Source organism: Adelges cooleyi, unplaced genomic scaffold, assembly GCF_023614345.1.
Source record: "Adelges cooleyi isolate 19-005CV unplaced genomic scaffold, UGA_ACOO_1.1 ACOO_flye_CR_arks_rails_tigmint_CR_PRNA_376, whole genome shotgun sequence".
NCBI classification, from domain to species: Eukaryota; Metazoa; Arthropoda; class Insecta; order Hemiptera; family Adelgidae; genus Adelges; species Adelges cooleyi.
The window spans coordinates 2,683,087-2,702,209 of NW_026096053.1; the positions used below are offsets into that span (position 1 = coordinate 2,683,087).

The window sequence follows — 19,123 nt, forward strand, 5'->3', positions numbered from 1 at the left end:
TAATTTGATTTGTTTATTTTATAATTTTGACCTAATTAACTACTGGTGAGCTAATAAAATTAATTATCTTTATGTTGCTTTTGCTTGAAAAATGTATTTTAATATTATTAGTTTGTTAGAATTTATAGTTAATTTTAGCTCTAAACCTCAACAATTTACTTAAAACTGGTATTTGCACTGCCTGTTTTGGATTTAAAAAAAAATTGTTTCGGCTGTATGATAATTTAAAAATTGATAACAGAAGCGCCATCTATCGCCTCGGTCGGCAACCGGTTGTCCACAGCGCCGTTGTATTGTACCCATAATTTTAATCGTCTTCAAGTTATTATGTCAGCTATAGCTAATTAGTAATTACTAGATAGTGTTGTAACATGTAAAAGGTTGTTTACTCAGTGCAAATAATGAGGGAAAATTGCTTCCCATTAGATTAATTTTTATCGGGAACTGAACAGTATTTAGCGTATAGAAAATATACAAAATTAGGACTGATTTAATTTTGATAAGACCGATTTGTATAAACTAAGAAATTCGTTTAACTACTGAGGTTTGCGTCGAAATGTTTGGGATTTTTTTGATATTATAAAGTATTAATAGTAAAAAAAAAATAATGTATAAAAGTAAAATATTAAACAGGTCAGACCGGTAATCAGCTTTATCTATACTAACTTTATCTAATAATCAATTTGCTGTTGTAAAATTCCAATGACAGTACTGGTACATTTCGTTTCTATTACAACAAGAATACCATACAACTTACAAAGCAAACAAAGTCATATTGTACATGAACCGGTTTGTTCATTGAGTCGTCAACGTTTTTATAATAACACACACCAGGTAAAGGTGGTCTTATTAGTATTCTATGTACCTACAGTTTTATAACAATTGCATGGTTTTGTTGCGTTTTTTTTACTAGTAAAGACTTTTATTTTGTTTTGACCTCAGTAGCTCTGTTCATCGGTGTTACAGCAATACTCAGATAATTTAAATCAGTACGCAACAACGGAAATATTAAAAATATATATTTTTGTATTTTTAATTATATTAAGAACAAGAAAAAAAATATATTATCGAATTATTTTCAAATAAGCGAGTGTTTGCAACAAACTTATAGATGTGTGAATTCCTATAAGGCTATAAAAACTTGGTATGTAAACCTTACGAAAATTAAATATTTCTTTAATATTTAAATCATTTTTGCCAGTACTGTCAAAATGATTTTATATACTTATTTTGTACCTAAGAAATTAAACGTTATGTAAATATTTTAATTTTAATTATATTTTTAACTATACCTAAATTATATTTCTAATAATTTCAACCAAACTAAAATTGTTTAATAATAAATATTGATTTTAAAATTGCGGTGTGAGAAAATTGTACATATAAATATATAAAACGAATAAGCTACTTTAAATAAATAAAATATTAATTTAATTAATATACATATTAATTTATAGAAATTTGATACTTAAAAACATTTAATTATTAATTTATACGTTACACTTACATCACTGTAACATTAGGCTTTAAAGCTCTGACATTTAAATTTATAAAAAATAGTAATTAAATAAGATAACTTATACGTACTACATAAGAAATAAGGATCGCATATTTTGTACCACGATTGACTACATAATGTAATATACGTTAAAATTCATCATTAGTGTTTCAAACGCTAAAATAAATTAGCCTTTAGCGACTTTGAAACAAAATAATTTCTAGATTATAATATAGGTATTATAATAATTAATCAATAAGTATGTCGCCATTATTATAATAACAATGTAAAGTGTTAAGAGCAAACAAACTAAGACTATTTTGAAAAATGGATATTTTATCATATTATGAAACAACATGTTTTTACTTTGTGCAGAAATTAGTATTTTTTATTTTATGTGACATGTATATAAATCACGTCAGATAATTAAACCACAAAACACAAAGAAAACATGACATTGTTTAATTTATGTTAAGCAACTATATTATTATTATTTTCAGCCAAATAAAATAAAATATTATTATAACGAATCTGCTTGTTTAGTTGGCTATAAGCTAGACAAAGTGGTCGCCTTAGGGACTAAATCCCTAAATATGAATCCCGTTTCTACATTTATAGGTAAACCTATAGTCTTCTCCATTAGCTCAATATCCTGCTCGATGACTTAGGCGATCGGTCGTACCTCGTATATGTAACGAACAAGAAAAACATTTTTATAAAATAGCTTAAGTATGTGTATTTATTACAGCTCGACTTAGATCGTGAAGCGTTCTCTGTAGTTGGTTCAGGTAATGGCGGTGTTAGACGGACACACGCGAGCAAGTGAAATTAAAAGAGATATGAATTAATTAAATTACACAAAATAATAAACAAAGAGTTGAGATTAATTAGGTCGTGGTCCTATAAGGTGGTAAAATCTCAACTAACCGTACACATTGGCTCATTGTTTCGCGTGTGTCCATTGTCACTCCTACCTATAATTTGTCTTAAAATGATAATCATGCCTATTAGATAACAGGCGGTTAAATGTGTAACTATCGTTACATTTTAACAATAATTGACCATCATATATCGATTAATTTTTATTTAATATTTAAATGCATAATACTATTAAAAGAACCTTTTTTAATTTAACGCTGACATTTAACAAGTACCTAATATTTTTAATTTGGTCGACCGAGCAAGTCAGAATAGAATTTTAGTTTTAACAATGGCTTAGTGAACAGGTGGTATAAGTCCACTTTTTTCGGAAACACCATTTGTTGGAGTTGTTAACGTCATATTATTTTACGAGTTTCTTAAAATTGACATGACTTTAGCACCAAACATATGAATCTTTGACTTTCCAAATTTGCACACAGTTATTTCTATACTTTATATAAGGTATTTCATTTCTAATTTAAAAAATGCAAATTTTGAGTTAATAGGTACTAATTAATAATATTATCAACATAATATAGCGGTTATCATAAATATTATTTAACTAAAACTGTAATACGATTTAATAGTTTTTCTCTTTTCAAAAAATGAAATGATTAATTATTATAATGTTTTGTAAGTTTTGCTATTATAATATAATATGTACTTTATTATAAAGGTTAAATTGTAAGTAATCTAATTTTAAATCATTGTATTGTGGTTAAATCAAATATTTTTTAGCATAATTTAAATATGCCAGTACGATTATCAAGCTATATCTTGTTACAGTTGTATCTTTAGTAAAATAATACTGATTTTATTTTTCAGTTATCATAATAGAAAAAGCGTTCAATCAATGATGCTAATGAAGTCGTTTGTGTTCTTTTTAGCGTATGCAGCCGGGGGATTGTCGGATTATACTGAAAACCCAGGAACAGGTTAGACATTTAATTCCTACTAATTTTATAACGAACATAAGCAAAACGTATAGGTAACGCCCGTAAATTAAGTGCCATTGGTACTCACACGATCCACGGTATTCCCAAACAAAAATTGGTTGAGATGTGCCTAACTGTGTTGAAGGACACACTGGGAATAATTTAGTACCATTTATATTCTTAATTTTATTATTATTAATAAGTCATATAATTTGTCCTTTACGCTACTTAGATTGCAATTTTCGTTTGCGTTTACCTGTCAAATTTATTAATATGTATTTGTTTTTTTAAAAAAACTATATACAATATACTGAGTCGTAAGCTGTGTCCAATTGGAACTCAATAATTTTATTTTAATAAAGTTATTTATTATATTATACAATTTTTCGTTTCAAATACAAACAACGTACAGTCTTAACTTTTAACCATAAGATGTCTATATACATAAAATTAAATAAAACAGTTTGTTTTTATGTTTATGAAAAAAACTTGAGTTTTTCTTTATTTGTTTGCCATTACTTCACTTGACTGCTAAGATTTTTTTTTAGCATTATGCCATACATTAATTATTTAAAAAAAAACAATATAATTTTTATTAGGAGTTTTATAACATAGTTATGTGTTATATTTATGTTAATATATTTAATTTACACAATTTGTTATTTGTTATATTTGAGATGCTGAGTATTGGTTGAAAAATGGAAAGCTTAAGATTGCAGAAAAATTGAAAATTAAGTTAAACACCAACAAGGCCAAGAACTTGATTATTTTCATGGGCGATGGCATGTCACCGACAACGTTGATGGCGGCCAGAATTTATCAAGGGCAGCTAAAAAATAAAACCGGGAAAAACGAAAATCTCAGCTTCGAAAAGTTCCCGTACACCGGCCTAATAAAGGTATTTATTATCTTTAAACACATAGGACAGACGTATAAACGAGTTAATCTACCTTTTAAGAAGTTTTTTGTCTGTGTTTTTACCATGTTAGTCATACTGCGTGGACAACATAGTGGCAGACTCTTCTTGCACGGCTACTGCGTATTTGGGCGGTGTCAGAGGTAATAGTCGCACAGTAGGAGTGTCAGGACATGTTACGTTTAACGACTGTCCGGCTTCGACGATAGCGTCCAACCAAGTGGATTCAATCATGCAATGGGCTCAATGGGCGGGTAAAGCTACAGGTATAGTGACCAACACGCGGGTGACGCACGCTTCGCCTGCGGGTGCTTATGCTCACACGTGCAATAGAGATTGGGAATCTGACCGTAGCAAAATGATGTCCGCAAATCTGACTGACGTGGAACAATGCGAAGACATAGGCCGGCAAATGGTGACCAGGGATCCTGGCAGGAACTTTAAGGTATTAGCGTGAAACCCGCGAGACTTATTTAAAAAAAAAATCAAATACAAATCAAATGTCACTTGTCGCAAACGCAGGTGATTATGGGCGGTGGACGTAATAAGCTGATGCGGAAGAAAACCAACTCTTCCGGAGAGCGCAACGACGAGGACTTGTTGGATAAGTGGATGGCAGACAAGCAAGAACGTTTCCACGGCAAGACCGCTAAGTACATTACTACTCGAAAAGAACTCCTTACTACCGACATGTCGAAAACCGATTTTCTCCTAGGTAAAATGTTACTATTTGTTAATAGAATATACAATATGCAATTTTATTTGATAAATGAAAGTCAGTAAACATCGCATTTTTGCTTGTTAGTTTAGAGTAATGTATTTTTCTGGCAATCCAATCAATATCATAATATGTTTCCAATTAATTAATCCTACGTGTGATCCGTGCGCTTAGGTCTTTTTCACGATGACTTACTCGACTACAGGCTGAAGGCGGACGCGACCAAGCAACCGACTCTGGCGGAGATGACTAGCAAAGCCATTGAACTGCTGGAAACCGAGAAAGACGGGTTCGTGCTGTTCGTCGAAGGTGGTCTGATCGACATTGCCAACCACGGGGGTCTGGCCAAAATAGCATTAGACGAGACGTTGGAGCTGTCCAAAGCCGTGGCGGCAGCAGTGAAATTGACTCGGGAAGATGACACACTTATTGTGGTCACCTCGGATCACGCTCACGTGTTGACCATGTCTGGATATTCGAAATGGGGTACGGACATACTTGGACTGTCGGAGAAGGTCGATGACGACAAAAAACCGTACACGACCCTTGCGTACGCAAGCGGCCCGAGAACGAACACCAACAGCTGGCAGTGTCACCGAGCTAATTATACCCACGTCGATTTCGGTTAGTATTTAGCATCCTCGAGTAGGTGTATAATATTAATTTTTTAATTTTAATATTCTGTTTTTTTTTTTTGCTGTCCGCCGCAGGAGACGTCGACTACATATACTCGAGTATGGTTCCTCTGCGTCACGGTACACACAGCGGCGACGACACGATTGTCTTTGCTAGAGGACCGTGGGCTCATCTGTTTACTGGCCACTACGAACAAACCATGATTCCTCTGGCAATGGCGATGGCTGCCGGTATTTCCACGGATCCTCTGTCGAACGAATTAGCATACTCTTTGGGAATTTCAATATTCAGTGTCCAACATTTCACAACAACGTTGGTACTATTATTTCTGTCGATAGCCGTACAGATGCTTCGATGATTGTTTTGCGCATATGGTTTTCGTTTGGATTTAGATCTCTTGTAATGTTATACCACTAGCTATTAAGTACCTATGGTATCTAAAAGATTCTTTACTAACCCTATTCGTTTATAGAATTTTGTAATATATTTGTACTTCTGAGTTTTGCTTTTTTCATGTTTAATTTTTACTTTTTTACAATACAAAACACACTTAGTTTGTTTATTGTAATTGCTCAAATAAAATGTTATGTTATTTTTAGAAAATATTGTTTTTATTTTTTTCATTAGAAAAAAAAATCAATATTGAGAAGCAAACTTTACTAAGCATTATAAACACAAACCGTGCGTCTGGTTATAATTTTTTTATTTGTATATTAATATACTGTATAATTGATTTTTCAAAAGCTTTTTATAACTTAAAGCCATAAATGTGTAAATATTCATTGATACCATTTTTTTTGAGACAGTCTCTTCAGGAAATACAAGAAGAATGTTCTGTTTAATAAATTATTTATATTTGTTCAAAAGAACATAAAACTTACTCGGCGTAATTAAAAAATAGTTGCATTATATTATAAAAAAAAATATAATATAACATTTGAAGGGGTCCGTGCAAAAACGAGACAACTCCAATTTTGGCGAAAATGGGTTTTTGGCCGTTTCCAATTAAGAAAAATTTGACGAGTATATCTGTGTAAGAACGAGACATATCCGACCACCGGTATAGGAAATATAATGGAACTGGAGCTGTCTGGTTTTTTTTTCCATTGAAAAACCAGATAGCTCCGGAGTTATCTGGTTTTTGCGCCGAATGTTGTCTACACTAAAATTAGTTGTCTTAAAGTAAGAATAAATAATATTAATAATTTTTTGATAAAAAAAAAAATTGAAATAATAAATACAAAGTTCGGGTCAAAAAACAAGATAACTCCAACAATTTTGGGTTAATTTTAGCTCACATCTCAAATCAAAAACCTTAATCAAATCACGTACTACGTCATCTTTTTCATCATGGTCTAATATATATTAATTGATATTAACATTAGTTTTACCTTAAACTCAATATTTTTAAAATAGTTTTTTTTGTTTCTTGAAAAGTTTAAAAAAATGGAGTTGTCTCGTTTTTGCACGGACCCCTTCATTTACATTAACAGACGCCGTTTTGTTATATTATCAGAGGTAGCTAATTAATGTAGAATTAAACGTTATCTTTTTTAATTGTCTATCGCATTACGGCAAATCAAAGCTAATTTTTAAGTGTCACTTATATGAATTACACCACATAGACCTTATACAATCTATATTATCGCTTTTGTGTTTCGGTATAATATAGAAATATTATTTGATTTTTAGTAAGCCATGTATTGAACAAAATATTCTATATTGAAAAAAATAATAAAAAATTATGAGTAATTTAATTACATAAATATTATAATCATAAAAAACTGTTTTATATAAATAGCTTGAAATTTAATAAAATATATATATTTGTAACACCATAGTACTGTTTAGATCCTTAATACATAATCGCAACATGTCTTTATAAATTTTGTTAAGAGTGTGCCTCACAATTTTTTTCTTAATTATAAATCATATTCTTAGTTTTTCTTAATATCCGATCTGTACCAATTATAATTTTTTTTTTAACAAAATAACAGTATAAACCTTGAACGTATCAGTTGTCTCCGGTTGTTGGTACTGGAAGTGTCGTGCGTAATTAAAATGTAAGTAATTTAATAGAAAAGTTGATTTTCTATTTATATTCAAAAGAAGTGAAGTGGGGGGGGGGGGAGAAGATGTATAAATAGTTCAAATTTAGTACGATTTGATTATTTAAGTCGGAGTGTATCTATTGTAATAGACGCAATATAATATAGTCGACAGTGCTTATGGCGTGTCTGATAGTAATAATTGCAAGTCGACGCTTTTGCAGTTAATATTCTATTATCTGTCTGGGTCGAGTATGAATATAATATGGTAATCCGAGACCGGTAAAATAATGAACGCTTATTGGCTGCCATGCATGTCACGCTATGATTTTCCGGAAAATAATAAACGTTATAGTTAAAGACATAAAAGCCGGGGCTTCGGTTAGGGTACATAACAATTTAAATGATTTTGAAAACATGTAACCGTACCTAACCCTTAAATTAATTTCCTTGGTTTTTATTTTCTCGAAGAACGTTTGATAGTTTTGAATTCATGTTATATACTCTGAGATCAAACTTATGGGTTATGATTTATAAATGTACAGGTAATAGCTTATTACCATAAAAAAAAAAAGTGTCCAAAACCTATAACCGTTTCCATACTTAATAGTTAATCGAGCAACCGTTTCCGTTGCGGTATATCTTGTGAATACTCTGCAAACTATGATACACTTTCTATACAATGTTGTATTTATCGCAATTCTTGGGCGTTAACAATATCACTATAATAACAAAATACTTGACATTTAATCGTTTTTTCTCATTTAGTTTTCTGAAAATTGTTCATTGGACTATTACCGTTTTGGTGTAAGTTTCGGTCTAAGGGTGATTTTTGTGTCAAGTCGTTTAAGAGGATTTACACGGGATTGTGAGATTCTATTGACATAATCCGCTTTTGCGGTCCGTTTAAACGGAAAACCGCGTGTAAGAAATGGAAAAAGAAATACATAATATATCATAAACGAGTTTATTTTATTGGTAAAATGCGAAAAAAATATGAAGATTAACATTTTATAAGCTATGTTTCGATGCCAAATCGTAGTGGTGACATAACACAGTACGGTAAATTGTAACTGTAAATCATTTTTGCGTTCAATTATTTTGGTATACTTACAAAAAGCTTTGTCCACACCACCGGTTACTCTTTCCTCGGCGACAAATATTCATATTAAAAAATATAAAACATACATACCTGTAAAAAAAAAAAAGTTATTTTATTAACTGAAATAGTAAACCAATGTTGCCTTAATTAGTGTAATTTGTTATTAAAAGATGTATATGGTCGTAACTCGTAAGAGCCATTAAACTATCGGCATTAATCAATTTATATTTCACAATTTGTGGGTGGTTTCGGTCAGACAAAGGATAAAACTAATTTTTATTTGAAATTAATTAATAATAATAAATCACGGAATTATGTTGATTAGATGAGTATTCACCGAGGAACAGAGGTCTTTAAAGTTTTGATTCAATAAAATGTATACATTTTTAAATAGTTTTGAGTAGTTCCCTAAAAATGTTTAGATTGCACTTTTACATTGAGAGTCCACAGTCTAAATATTAACAGTGTGTAAGATTAAAAACAATATATTTGATAGAAAATTAGTCTTCTGAGGTCGAAAATCATCTTAATAAAAAACCTATACTGTCAAATAAGTTTGAAGTAACAATCGAAATCAACTTAAACATATTATCTCGCCATGTTATGTACTTATATCCATCCTTGGTCAATGTTAAACTCGATTACGAACCTCTCGCACATGTGTGTCTGTTACAAAGTTTCATTTAGTACACAGACGACACACACGTTTTAATATATATATATTAATTGTTCCTTACACACAATATATATTGCCAGTGGGAGGCGGTCGTTCGGTTTGGAATACTCGAATTTTTGAGTGCATACTCGATAATTATTTTGTTAAATAAAAGGCGAATGGATACATTACAATTGTTTAATGCACTCCAGTCGACGATTTTCGGTAGTCATGCGTTGCCAAGGTGTACGTGTTTTGGCGGCGACCGCCACATTTTGTGTGCTTTTGGCGGCAAACACACAATGTATGGATTTCGGTATGTACGCCAATGCAGTCGCACACTATTATTATTATTATTATTATATTATACTATTATATTAGTATGTCGACACAATTATTATTGTAATTTCGTCGCCGTTAAATATTATGTAATTATGCGCTCGTGTGTGCACCGGGCTGTGGCTAATCGAATTACCTTTGAACGTACCACTCGCGTGTTTGGGGGGACAAAAATTTGATAATAATATTAATGTAATTTTTGAAAAACAAAAAAATCCGTTACCACCGCAATACGTGAGACGCCTAATAATCATAATGTGTTTTGCAGAGCACGCCGAGAGAAACGTCAACCGCATCAGAGCCAGAAACGAGGCGAAACAACTGTACGTTAACGGCAAAGAAAACGGTAAGCGTTTTTTTTTCAAAATTTTTTTTTATCAACGGTATTTTTATAATAATAATTTCCACGCGTTCCGCGAAACTCGACATTGATTGGAGACAGCAAAAAAATGACATTCCATTTTTAATTTAAAAAAAAAATGGTTTTTGAAGGTTTGTATATTTTGTCAAATAGTATAAAATAAACGTTTGCTCTGGTAATTATGATTATGACTGTAGTGTTTATGATGTATCCTGTTAAGATTGGTAACTAATAAAATGTAATTTTTGTCATCGATGGTATAAGTGAATTTCACAACATTTTCCATATTTGAAAATCCATAACGTCATTTCATGTTTATGTTACACGGTATGAAAAATGGCCTTTTACATCGACTTCCAATATCCATGGTTATCTACTAAGTAGATATACTTAGTATAAGTACTATCTGCCTAGAAGATAACCTTGATTTGTACACAACGATTAGGAGACTAGTAAGGCATCTTTTCGACTATTATACTATTAGACATAATATACATAACTAGATTTTTCGAAAAATGAGACACCTGCATAATATGTCATCGATATAAGAATGTACTCGATATGTGTATAATATAAATGAACTATAAGCGTTTGTTAGACAATTTGATTATTACCGGGCATACATTTATTGGTTTCATTCGGATTTCGCAGATGTTAATTTCTGGTCGAACGTCGGAATCAAAAAACTTGAGTCAATGTTGAAGGTGGAACGACAATACGGCGTCGCTAAGAACGTGATATTCTTCCTTGGCGACGGAATGTCGATTCCCACTTTGGCCGCCGCCCGGATGTACAAAGGGCAGATGGAAGGCAAAGCCGGCGAAGAGGACATGCTGACGTTTGAAAAGTTTCCGTTTACCGGACTGTCCAAAGTAAGATTAACCGAATGGCACTTTTGACGATAGATCGATCGATATTGCCAAGGTTTTGAGATCAATCGACCCATCTTGTGCCATCCTAATAGAGAGGGGGCGGAACAAGACGTTAACAGTAATGTTTTGCGCGCAAGTAAGGGATTATTGGATGCTAACAGCATTTTCCAATGTTGCAGACGTATTGCGTGGACAGTCAAGTAGCTGATTCAGCGTGCACGGCCACGGCTTACCTGACCGGCGTCAAGGGTAACATCGAAACCATTGGCGTATCCGGGCACGTGTCCAACCGAGACTGCGTGGCTTCCGTGGTAAAACAGAACCGGGCTGAGTCTAGCATGAGATGGGCGCAGCTGGCGGGAAAAAGAACCGGCGTTGTGACCAACATGAGGGTAACGCACGCCACGCCGGCTGGGGCTTATGCTAACGTGGCGCAACGTAATTGGGAGTGTGACGATGACATTCTTAGCGACCGTCATAAACTAGCCGGTATGGACTGTAACCAAACACCAGACATTGCCCGACAGTTGATTGAAAACGAGACCGGACGCAATCTTAATGTGAGTTGAATAATCCGCATTGTTAACAACCGTTGATACAGTTTCAGTGTGTTTTAAACAATTTCCAGAAATCACTAGACTGTCTAATCATTTTACTGTTATACGCAGGTGATCATGGGTGGTGGTACTAAAAAGTTTATCCCCGAAAATCAGCATGACGAATACTCCAACCAAGGACAAAGGAAAGACAGAAGAAATTTGATGAACGAATGGTTAGACTTAAAACGCGATCCAAATTCGAAAGCGAAGGTCGTCCAAAACAGAAGTCAGCTGTTGTCCGTTGACGATCAAACCGACTATTTGCTAGGTTAGTAAAGATTCAATGGTTGATAACTAAGGGCGACCTTAGGTCTTAAGACGTATGTTACATACTCGGATAAAAAATGCACAAGGTTCAGAGGATGTCACCTATGTATTAAGCTCTTGTTGATATCTAGTAAAGGAATTGGCTATCCAAAAATAAAATTTAATTTTGATATGCTGCCTGGCTGGTACACTCTCGTTCTGTAGGTGTTGAGGATGACAATGATACTATCCAAACTTGGCATTATATATTAGTACTAAAATATTTTATATTATTTTTACTATTTAAACGGTTGACTTCCTTTATAAACTTAACCATCAAGATGAATTTTTGTTGGATTTCTGGAACTATCGTCTATCTAAGTAGGAAAACTACCCATAGCTGTATTGTAATTAATTGTTACTTAAATGCATTAATTGGGTACGTAATAGTTCAGAACTTTATTAAATACTAGTTAAATTATTTCTGTCATTTTTTTGTTAAGGATGGATTTAACACGATATAACTATATAGACGTGAGTTAGGAGCTGGGAGGCATAGTATAATATTAAATAATTAAAACTGTACAATGTTGTAACGACTGCGACTTATATAATAAAATCCTTGTGGGTGGTCCCCCCTAAACTAAACCCGTTGCATTTTCATTGTGCTACGCTTTTTTTATGGATAGTAAATAAAAATACACTCTCATTTTTATATTGTCGTCTAGATTTATAGGTTGACATTAGAATGTTTAAAAGTTACAAAATGATTATAATTAATTTGTAATTTTATTATTTGTATACATTTTCTACAAAATAATTGAATCACATTTAAATGAAATAATCTTATTTTCATTATATTAAAAGAGTAAAATAATATTTTTGAAAACTTAAAAAAAAAAATGTAAATTTCAAGTGTTTTTAAATTAATTGTTTTTAACTAACATGTTTCTATTGAAATCACATCTGTGCATTGATGAGTAGGCACACAGTCTAATTTAATTTTAATGGTACTATTATCTATTTATTTTCTGTCCATGTGCATGATATCTAACAATGATACAGGAAAGTTTATACCGTGATTTAACACCTTAGCTATACTCGCTAAGTCTTATCTGTGCATGACGGATCATCGGTTTCATGAAACATGTCTTTTATGTAGGTACAGTATATAAAATTAAAAAATGAATAACCATATTGTGCTATCTTATGTTATATTTATCAGAACCTAAGATTTGGTCGCTCACAATTTTGTCACTATAACATTGGCGCTGTAAAAAGGTTTCTGTTGATTACTAAATATTACACATTAGTTTATGACCCGTGTGGAAGATCATAATAATAACTACATAGGTTCAGTATTAGCTATATTATGTAGTGTTTGAAGTCATCTTATGGAATACATAAACCGTTAGTAACTAAATGCAGTTAACTTGGTGAGAATTATTAGTTGGGTAGTTTTTTGTTCGACACACGGTCATATTGCTCATATACAGACTAAGATACCAAAAAGCGTTTTACAGTTTTTTCTTTTTGAAGAAGTCTTTGCATTATCGACAGGTAATCAGTACGCAATAGTACCTGGATAATATTCTTGCGAGTTAAAGTATTACTGCAGTGAGTACACGAAAATAAGATGCCGGACCACAGCGAAGTACTTAGGTACGCGTTAGGGTTTTGTAAACTATACTCGACAGTTGGATAATGCCAAAAGTTTTACCAAATCTCGTATCGCGGTATAATCGAACCTCGCTAACTCAGGCTTTGATTTACAAAATATCCAACTCGATTTTGTGTTACCAACAAAATCCGACGAGGTGCTAAAAAAAAAAATACTGGTCATGCCTACACACTATACTGGATCGAATTACTTCTATGTTTGTGTTATGCCGGGGGGCAAACTTTAAATTTATTACTTAGGTTAACATAGTTTCTCTTGCATGCACGATTCATCTTTTTTAAAAATATTTGTATAATCAAAAGTAAATAATGGTTTACAATGTTCAATTTTTGGTTGTTGTAAATGTACTGGAACAAATTTTATTAGTTAACGAATGTATATAAAAATTATCTGACAAATAATTATTATTATTCACACTTTTTAAATATAAAAAATGTCATTAACAAATATTAGTTGGAAAGTTCATGATAATAATTAAATATTAAGTAAATTACCATCAAGATTTTATATTTTTTGTCTATACTGCATGTGTAAATAATTATTAACAGCTTTGGGAAATCTAAAGTATATAGGTAATAAAACAATTCATATTAATATTGTTTTTCTTCCAAACGATTTTATAAAATAAATTTCAATTCTTTTTGAGATCTGTGACCTCCACTCTATTATGTTTTATTGCAAATCTGCTAGCTTTTCTATAAACTTTAAATTATACTAATAAATACGTAATCACGATAAAATGTTAAGAATTGTGAGCATAAAATATGGGTTTTTTTTCTCAAGTTTAGTGTGCCAATAAACTGTTGTTCTGAAAATATAAAAAAATCAAGTCTTAAAAAATACAGCAATAACAATTTATAATCAAGGTCATAACCGTAAAAAATATTACACATTTCTTTTTTAAATTCCAAATAGATCACCACTTTGATTAATATCAATAACTTTTTTTGTTCTTCGACTATTCACGGATTGAAACAAAATAACATGTTGTCTACATGTGGTCGGAATTTATCGTTTTATTTTTCCTCTACACTTCTTGTCAAACATAATATTATACTATGTAAACTGCGGTAGTGGGCGCTGAGTGTTTGTGACATCACGGCGAAGGAGGCGAGAACGGACGCGTGAATAGGGGTTGGAAAAGGCCGGGGGGTGGTGTGTTGTACATTTTTGTCATTAACAACAGGTGTAACCGCGGTGGTGGCTTCTAGGGCCGGAGACCCCGGAATGAGAGTGTTTTTGTGAGTGCGAATGAACAGGCGTGATAGGGTAGAATAGTAGTATACATATTATATAGTAGGTCCTATCCGAATGAATTAACCCCGGAATACCGGCAGAGGACCGTACCCGAAATATGAAGGTTTATTACACCTAATGCTGACTGGTGTATGTGTGTGTGTGTGAGTATACTTAGTGCGGTGCTCTAGTGGCTTTTATGGACTTAACCCGGTCGTGTTTATTATTTTGCACATTCGGTGCTGCGTCCTACCCGGGTCGCGCGCCGTCTCTCCAAAACTTGCCCGCAAACCCTATTGTCCGGTAGCCGGTAGTATAAACAATATAATAACAATATTACGGTGATAATAAAATAATAATAATAATATTATATTGTATTCGCACTCGCGTTTACGGTCTATTTGATATGGCGGAATTAAAATAACATTATGCTGCGGTCCGACGGCCGTTCGTCGTAAAACCGGATATAGAAACGGCCATACACCCAAAAGAGAGGTTATGTAGATGGTGGTAAAGTTTGGAGGCCGGGGATAGTTTATGACCGAAAGAGATAAAGTGGGTGGGAAAACGAAGGGGGCAAATTTTTCCAAGCTTAGAGATCATATACCGAAAAAAACCGATGAAATTGAATGCGATTTTACGGTACACCAGTGATCAGAACGAATATAAAATGCTAGTTCAACGCTCGAATTAAGAAACAAGGTAACAACATTGTCGACTATATTTAAGCGAGTCACTCGTTGTAACACTCTGGTTGTCAAAAAGAAATTGCAACGTGACGCCACCGCCTCTTTGAAACCCAATCCCATATGAATTATGATTCTAAGTCACCTCTAAATCACTTCTAAGATAAGAAGTGTCAGGTGTAACACGCAATATTATTTTTTAATGAGAGTTTACAATCTAAAGTATGTGATAATATAAAAAAATACCGATCGAATATTGTGAATAACATTTTAAGCGTATGCAAATAAGATGCAACTGTAATCCATTTATATACTATGGCGGGCAACAATGCATAAATCGCTGGTGTGTGATCAAACACAAAATGTTTGTAGCGTTTTGTTCAACAACGATAATGTTATACATTTTCATTTTACAATTTCCAGTAATTCTTAAACGTATTGTATAATATATTACTGATTATCCTTATAATTGTCCAAAAACTGATAGTGAAACAAAAAAATATATATATATTAACAGCAAACTATCGTTCGGGTCTTTATTTCTTTAGTTAGATTAAATAGCGTATCTCGTGGAAATGATATCTGTGGCTTGGGTCTATATGAGTCAATGGCAATTTTGGCCATAAACGAGTTAGTTCGCAAATGCAAAAATTAAAACATCCTTTATATACTGTGATAAAAAAACACTCTTGAGGCCAAAAATTGAATAACTTATGAAGAGTTTGGTAAACAATTAACATAGAGCCTTAAGGAAAAAAAAAATGTTAAAGTTCATTTTTCGAAAGTCACAATAAGTGAGATTGGGCCTTTTAGCCACAGAATTATGACAATAATAATAGACATTATAAATGCACAGCTCTTCGTGTTATCTTGTCTAGGGCTTATTTATTTAGACGAATAACATTATATTGATTTATGCGCAGGTCTGTTTGCCCCTAGCCACATGGGCTATAACTTAACGGCCAACCAGACGGTCGAACCCACTCTAGTGGAAATGGTGGAAGCGGCCATCAAGGTGTTGTCCAAAGGCGATAAGGGTTACTATCTATTCGTCGAAGGGGGTTTGATCGATTGGGCGCATCATTGGAACTGTGCTCATCTGGCTTTGGACGAGACCGTTATGCTGTCCAAAGCGGTGGATAAGGCCTTGGAAATGACTAGTCAGACCGACACGCTGATTGTGGTAACGGCCGATCACGCCCACACTATGAGTCTCAACGGTTATCCGTACAGGGGAAGCGACATACTCGGACATCCGTCGGTATCAGATTTAGACGATTTGCCGTACTCGACACTTAGCTATGCCAACGGACAAGGCGTTAGGCCAGACACCGGCGGTCATCGATACAACTTGTCGATGGAAGACACTAGTGAGTTACATATGTTCATGTTTTTTTTTATTTTTTAAATATAACTTTTGTCGACGTTTGAACTGAATATCTATTCACAGATGACGTTTATTATCGGTTTCCGGCCATGATAAATGCTACATGGGAAACGCACGGCGGTGACGACGTGGCCGTGTTCGCCTCGGGTCCGTGGTCTCATTTGTTTGTAGGCAACTACGAACAGAACTACATACCGTACGCCATAAGTTATGCATCCCAAATGGGACCTGGTGCCGAGCACACGGCGAACCCCAACACTAACGCTGCTACTTCAACCTTCTCATTTACTAACCTCCTGTTGATTGTGATAGTGATCGCAATCGGACAGCTCAGAGTCAACAACTAGGCTTCTAGATTTACTGATTTACCGATTCGTAATGAGTTGAGCTCATGTTGTTTGGTAAATCGAACATTTTTTGTGAACTGTGTTTTACAAATAAGTTTTTATACTTCAACGAATAAAATCATTTTCTGCTTTGATTTTATAATTCTATTTTTGTTTACTAATTTAATGCAAGTTTACTTCTGCCTTATGTTCAGAGGTGATCATTAGACAAGACTCTTTTTTTTTTAACAATATTTTTTTACAATAGTTATCTGAAGTCTAAATGTTTTTAAGATCTACAACGGAGTTCCAGAATTCAACGATAGTCACTCATTCTACCCAATACAAAAGGAATTACACAAAATATTTCTTTTATACCATCGTTTCCTGATGTTGTCTACCTTCAATAAAATACCCGAGCAGGATAAAATAGAAATTTACTCAAGCAACATATTTATTATTACATCAAAGTTATTGTCAAATATTTTATGAACATAGGGTGGTCGACATCGTACTGTACCGTTCACATCATTGTAAATTATTATATGATATTATAAACATAATAACTACCGAAACAAATGGGTTAACAACGCACACAAAGTTAATTCGGCTAGTACTGCATGGGACAAGGAACAACAACATGATTAGATTTCCACAATTAAACTAATCGCGTGTACGTACGGATAAGTGATATTATAATTCATTTCAATTGAATAACATTACATTAAAGACACGCCGATTTTATAATATACGAATGTCATGCCCAATGATAAGAGCATAAATACAGTTTGTGCCGTGTGCATGATAATATTTGTCTTTGTTGTGTAACTAATGATAAATAATTTACATAGCAATAGCAATTTACTGTCTGTATAAAATATCGATTAAAAGCAAATAAATAGTGTAATAAACATAGTCAATATTTGCTTTAGCATTGGCTAAACAAGCATCAGCTTGGTTGGCGCGTGTATAAGAAAAGGGGAGCATTCTCGCTAAAATAATTAGGAGTGCTTAAGTTCTAAAAATATTATAGAAAGTCCCCTTTTCTCACTACTTGTAGTACGAAGCACAAGCAAATTCTTGGGTGCTAATTTCGAAAATAGAGGTAATAAGCAGCACCCCGAGGACAACCAAATTGCGCCTATTTTTAAAAATATATTATTATAGATGGGTAAGGTTAGATTTGAACGAAACAAAACAATTTGTATAATATATTTTTTATGGCTTAAAACACGGTAAACAATTCAAACAATATTTCGCGCCGGACTTTTCTTTTAGCTTTTTTCATTTTTACTATATTAAAAACAAGAATAATACAATAACTCGGTTTGTTTATCTCGTTATAATTGACGTTTTTCATTTGGCCGGCCGTGGAACAAACACAAAGTAAAATGTACGCTGTCCCTCTTGCGTTACTCCTATATAAAATGCCGGCGGCTCTAGGGTGCGGTTAAATGGCGAACCTTTGCCTGATGGAATCTCTGCGATTTGCGAATTTACTTAAAACATCTTTCTGTCTGGCCCTCTCTCCCCGTAACGCGAGCGGTGCAAAACCGTTTTTGCCCCGGCAACGAAAATGGAAATGCTGTAGGAAATGAAAACTCGACTGCACAAGGATAGGCCTGAAGCAAGATGGTCGCTGCTAAAGTCGAAAATTACAGCACAGCTCACGCCGTTGTCCATCCGTGATCGCATACACATGTATATTACTGTACACCGCCGTTCTCTATTTCTCGATTACTATTCCCTTAACGTTTCTCCACCAATCCCCCCGGGGGTGAGGGGGGGGGTTAGCCCACAACAACCGTCACTCTGCGGTGGTATTTGCAATTTCGCCGGACCCCGCAAAACTGTACAAGGTTCACGTAGAGACTTAATGAATTCCGGGCCGAAGCGATTAAAATTAATTTCTCCATCTCTGACATACAACATAACAACAATAATGTTACCTTTTACTTCTT

At 33.5% G+C, this 19,123-nt stretch overlaps 3 protein-coding genes across 4 annotated transcripts in view; 2 read left to right on the plus strand and 1 right to left on the minus strand.

Annotated features, from left to right (window-relative positions):
• LOC126840228 (lachesin-like) overlaps positions 1-19,123 on the minus strand; it is a 138,238-nt gene that overhangs the window by 76,711 nt on the left and 42,404 nt on the right. The window lies entirely within an intron of this gene.
• Positions 845-6,227, plus strand: LOC126840225 (membrane-bound alkaline phosphatase-like). Its single transcript, XM_050575837.1, has 7 exons — positions 845-1,144; positions 3,245-3,354; positions 4,032-4,252; positions 4,344-4,715; positions 4,793-4,985; positions 5,163-5,612; positions 5,699-6,227. The coding sequence occupies exons 2-7, from the start codon at positions 3,273-3,275 to the stop codon at positions 5,980-5,982; spliced, it is 1,602 nt and encodes a 533-aa protein (XP_050431794.1). The 5' UTR covers positions 845-1,144; positions 3,245-3,272; the 3' UTR covers positions 5,983-6,227.
• LOC126840219 (alkaline phosphatase-like) lies at positions 9,603-17,317 on the plus strand. Its single transcript, XM_050575827.1, has 7 exons — positions 9,603-9,745; positions 10,037-10,114; positions 10,781-11,001; positions 11,181-11,561; positions 11,670-11,868; positions 16,373-16,819; positions 16,900-17,317. The coding sequence occupies exons 1-7, from the start codon at positions 9,631-9,633 to the stop codon at positions 17,181-17,183; spliced, it is 1,725 nt and encodes a 574-aa protein (XP_050431784.1). The 5' UTR covers positions 9,603-9,630; the 3' UTR covers positions 17,184-17,317.